This window comes from Vicugna pacos, chromosome 13 (assembly GCF_048564905.1).
Source record: "Vicugna pacos chromosome 13, VicPac4, whole genome shotgun sequence".
Classification (NCBI taxonomy): Eukaryota; Metazoa; Chordata; class Mammalia; order Artiodactyla; family Camelidae; genus Vicugna; species Vicugna pacos.
In genome coordinates this window covers 38,759,431-38,763,114 of record NC_132999.1, presented here as the reverse complement: position 1 = coordinate 38,763,114, position 3,684 = coordinate 38,759,431, and the positions used below count along the sequence as shown (strand labels likewise).

Genomic DNA, 3,684 nt, shown 5'->3' with positions numbered 1-3,684 from the left:
GTCACATAGGCAATGGCACAGCAAGCTACTGTTTACAAAGCACTTAGGAAATTATACCATTTGTTCCTCATATAAATCTTGTGAAGGAGGTGGAATCCCTATCTGTAAACAGATGAGCAAAATGAGGCTCAAATATGTCAAAAGCTTTCCCAAAGATCACAACTTCTAAACAATAGTGACGTTATGAAAAAGAGAATGCTACAAAATGATCCAGTGATAACCTCCCTCCACGTTTACCAAGTAAACTATTCGCTCTTTAGGAAAGCCCTCTTTAAATCCTATCTTCTCATATCTCCACTTAACCTCAGTTTTCTCCGTTGAAGTGTGAAAGTAATTGCTGTCCATTCCATGAATTGTTGGAAACGTTCTATAACACTGTCCAAGAGGGTAGCCAGTAGCCACCACATGTGGCTACTTAAGTTTAATTAAAATGAAATAAAATGTAAAATTCAGTTCCTCAGCCACATTGCAAGTGACAAGTGGCTACCATGTTGGACAGAACAGATACAGAACATTTCCATTATTGCAGAAAGTTCTGTTGGCCAGGGCTGTGCTAAAGCTAGGACTTGCCAAAGGTCAGAGAGAGCAGTATGACGGAACTGAAAACCCAGGCCAGGGCCTGGCAGGTTTTGAGTGAGAAGAGTCAGTGAGTAAGTGGGAAGCAAGCTGGCCTTTGGCACAGTGACGTCACAAAGCACAGCTCACAATGGCTCCAGAACACCTACACTCCCAGACCACCCTCCCTAACTCATATCTGGCTTCCTGACACCTCTGCATATGTAGTTCCCAGAGCTGCTATTTTATTAAAAATGTCATCTTTATCTTCATCTTCTATCTGGAACATCATCATAGATTCTCTCTCTCTGAGCTCGATATGGAATTATCTACAAGCAATTCTTCTGGGAGAGACTAGTGCGCCTCAGCAAACAAATCTGGGGCTACTGGATAATCTTGCTCCGGCTGTGCAAGTTGTCCTAGGGATTTCCTTTTTGATTTTGTTGGGAATAGGAATATATGCCTTATGGAAAAGAAGTGTTCAGTCAATTCAGGTTATACTCCTTTGTTATGGAAAAATTTAAATAGTTTATAAACTGAAATTTGGTTAATTCTCTCCTATATTGCTGCCACCCAGTTTTAAGATCATGCAGATGAGCAAGAGTGAACCCTTGTCTCTGAAGTTGGTTGAAATTAGGTTATCCTTAAAAAGTTCCACCAGTTAGGATTTTGGTATGAAAATGCTCTTTCTCTCAAGGATCTTTCTTTGGCTTGTCTTATAATAAAATAGATCAAAGAAGTTCATAACCTGAGAAGGCAGCCTTATCCCTAAATTTATTTGATCATGTATTCATCTTTGAGTGTCTGACTATGTGCCAGACACCGTGGGGGGTACTTTTTATAGAACAGGCACCACACATATAAGTGGGATCTTGGGTTTTGCCTTCCTGTTCTTACTGTGCCATTGCTCTGTAACTAATGAGGAGACACATATATTTATTTAGTCATCGTAATGTTTTCATTATTTCCTTGCTTTAACAAAATAGGGCTCCATGAATATACAGGAGTTTGGGGGGATAGGAATATAATTGCCTGGGATTATGAGAAATATTTAGGGTTTTACATACTTCTGTTTAATCACCAATAATAACACTATATTTACATATGGTTAAAATGCTTTGAGAGCCCCAACAAGTCCGTGAAATGGGTAGAGGTTATTTTCATATGATAATCAAGGAAACTGAGGCACACTGAGGTTCAGCCTAAATATAAGGAGGTAGGATTTGAAGAGGGCTTTCTTAAAGAATGCCTGGCTTACTTGGTAAATGCTGCGGGGAGTTAATACTGGATCATTCTGTAGCATTCACTTATTTTCATATGTCACTACTGTTGAGAAATCAGTCACCTGCATTCGCTTAACCTTTCAAAACCCTGTATGGTAGGCAGGGCAGGGATTATCATCTCCATTTTGTAGGTGAGGGAGCTCAGTTACCACCGACTCAAGTTGACATAGCTTGTCAAAGCCAGCAAAACAGATTGGAACCTAATTTTTAGGATTCCAAATTAAATTCTTCTCCAAACATCTCACTTAATATAGTCCAGCTGAACTAAATCCCTAACGGATCTGTGTGTCAACATATTCACATATATGCATTTCAATTAGCTAAGAGTATAAGGCAAAACACCAAACTCTTAGCTATAATTCTGGACTCTGCTCTTGTTTGGTTAATGTTTATGTAACGCAGTCAGAAAGATGAATTCGCAGCCCTCCGGACATCTCAGCCAAGAAAAAGAGGTAGTATAACAGAGTGGTTAATAGGCTCTGGAGTCACACTACTGGGGCTTCCTGGTTTCACCACTTGCTGTGTGACCGGAGCACCATCACTTAGCTTCTCAGCCCCAGTTTCCTTATCTGTAAAATGGGTTTGCTAATAGTGCCTCCCTCGGGGTTTTTGTGACGAGCATAGGAGATACTGCATGTACAAACTCAATACATAATAGTAGTACTTATTATAAGGAAAAAGATGATTGCTTTTAAGTTTTTTCTTATCCTGATCCTGGCAGGAATCTCTCATAGCACATTAAAAACATTTTTTTCCATGCCTAGTTTTTCAGACTGCTGTGTCCTGAGAGAATATACATGGAAGTCAGAATTCCTGGATTCCAGTCCTGGCTCTGCCATTTTCAAGTATATGACCTTGGACAATGACAGAGTCCAAACTGGAAGGTATCTAAATGGTTATCCAGTTCTGTTTGTTCCTACATAAATAGGTCATGCATAAGCAAGGAAATTCCTAGCACAGTGCTTTGCACGTGGCAAACTTTCAGCAAATGATGTCTATTATTATAGTTTATTAATTAAATGCAAATAATCCTGACCTGCCTACCACTCCATTTTGTGGTGAAGATCAAAAGACAAAATAGGTGTGAAGATGCTTTGTTAAGCACAAGGCTTGGCATAGGAATGAGGGATTATTGTTACTGTTAGGGTTTGGTTTTGCATCTACAGTAAGCTGCGTCACATCACATGAATAAACAAGTAACGTTCAACTTCTGTTGTTTTATTTTAGAAAATAGTGTTGTTTGCAGTCACACTCTACAGACTTTACAAGCAGGGCTCAGAATTTTTTCAGGCTTTGCTGGTCAACCCAGAAGGGACTGGTTTCCCAGTTCAAGACAAAAATACCTTCCTATCCTTGGGTCTGCAAGAGAAAATTCTGAAAAAACTTCAGACGGTGGAAAACAAAGTGAAGGACCTGGAGGAAATGATCATTTCCCAAAAACCTGCCACGAAGAGGGACTGCTCCTCTGAGCCCTACTGCAGCTGCTCGTACTGCCAGAGCCCCTTGCCTACATCAGGGTTTACATCTACATCTGAACTGTGATGGATCCAATCTTTTCCAGAAAAGCACTTTTCCCCGCCTCATGTGTCCAGTGGTATATCAATAAAGGTAGAAAACTATATTGAAATTACTTGGCCAGGACTGGCTCTCTATTCAACAGGGCCCAGCTTCCACTTGTGTCTGTGGTGGGGTCATGTAGGGGATGGTGGTAGTTAAAAATGTCTGAGACTGTGATGCCCACTTGGCAGGCTGGAGACCAGAAGCAGCCACGTAGAAAAGGAACCCGTGGGAGTGGGAAAAGAAGGGTGAGTGGTTGCAGACGTGATCTTGAACTCTGTGCTGCAGA

At 40.8% G+C, this 3,684-nt stretch overlaps 1 protein-coding gene across 1 annotated transcript; it reads left to right on the top strand.

Annotated features, from left to right (window-relative positions):
- Window positions 1-727: 727 nt before the first annotated feature.
- Window positions 728-3,468, top strand: TMCO2 (transmembrane and coiled-coil domains 2). Its single transcript, XM_006215861.3, has 2 exons — window positions 728-1,049; window positions 3,066-3,468. Exons 1-2 carry the CDS (start codon window positions 810-812, stop codon window positions 3,378-3,380), a joined length of 555 nt encoding a protein of 184 aa, XP_006215923.2. The 5' UTR covers window positions 728-809; the 3' UTR covers window positions 3,381-3,468.
- The last annotated feature ends 216 nt before the right edge of the window (window positions 3,469-3,684 follow it).

What these genes read in the sequence shown, in the direction of transcription:
- TMCO2 (XM_006215861.3), top strand. Translation starts at nt 810, where the DNA reads ATGTCATCTTTATCTTCATCTTCTATCTGGAACATCATCATAGATTCT. An exon ending in GAAGTGTTCAGTCAATTCAG is followed by an intron (nt 1,050 to 3,065) that starts GTTATACTCCTT and finishes GTTTTATTTTAG; the next exon opens with AAAATAGTGTTGTTTGCAGT.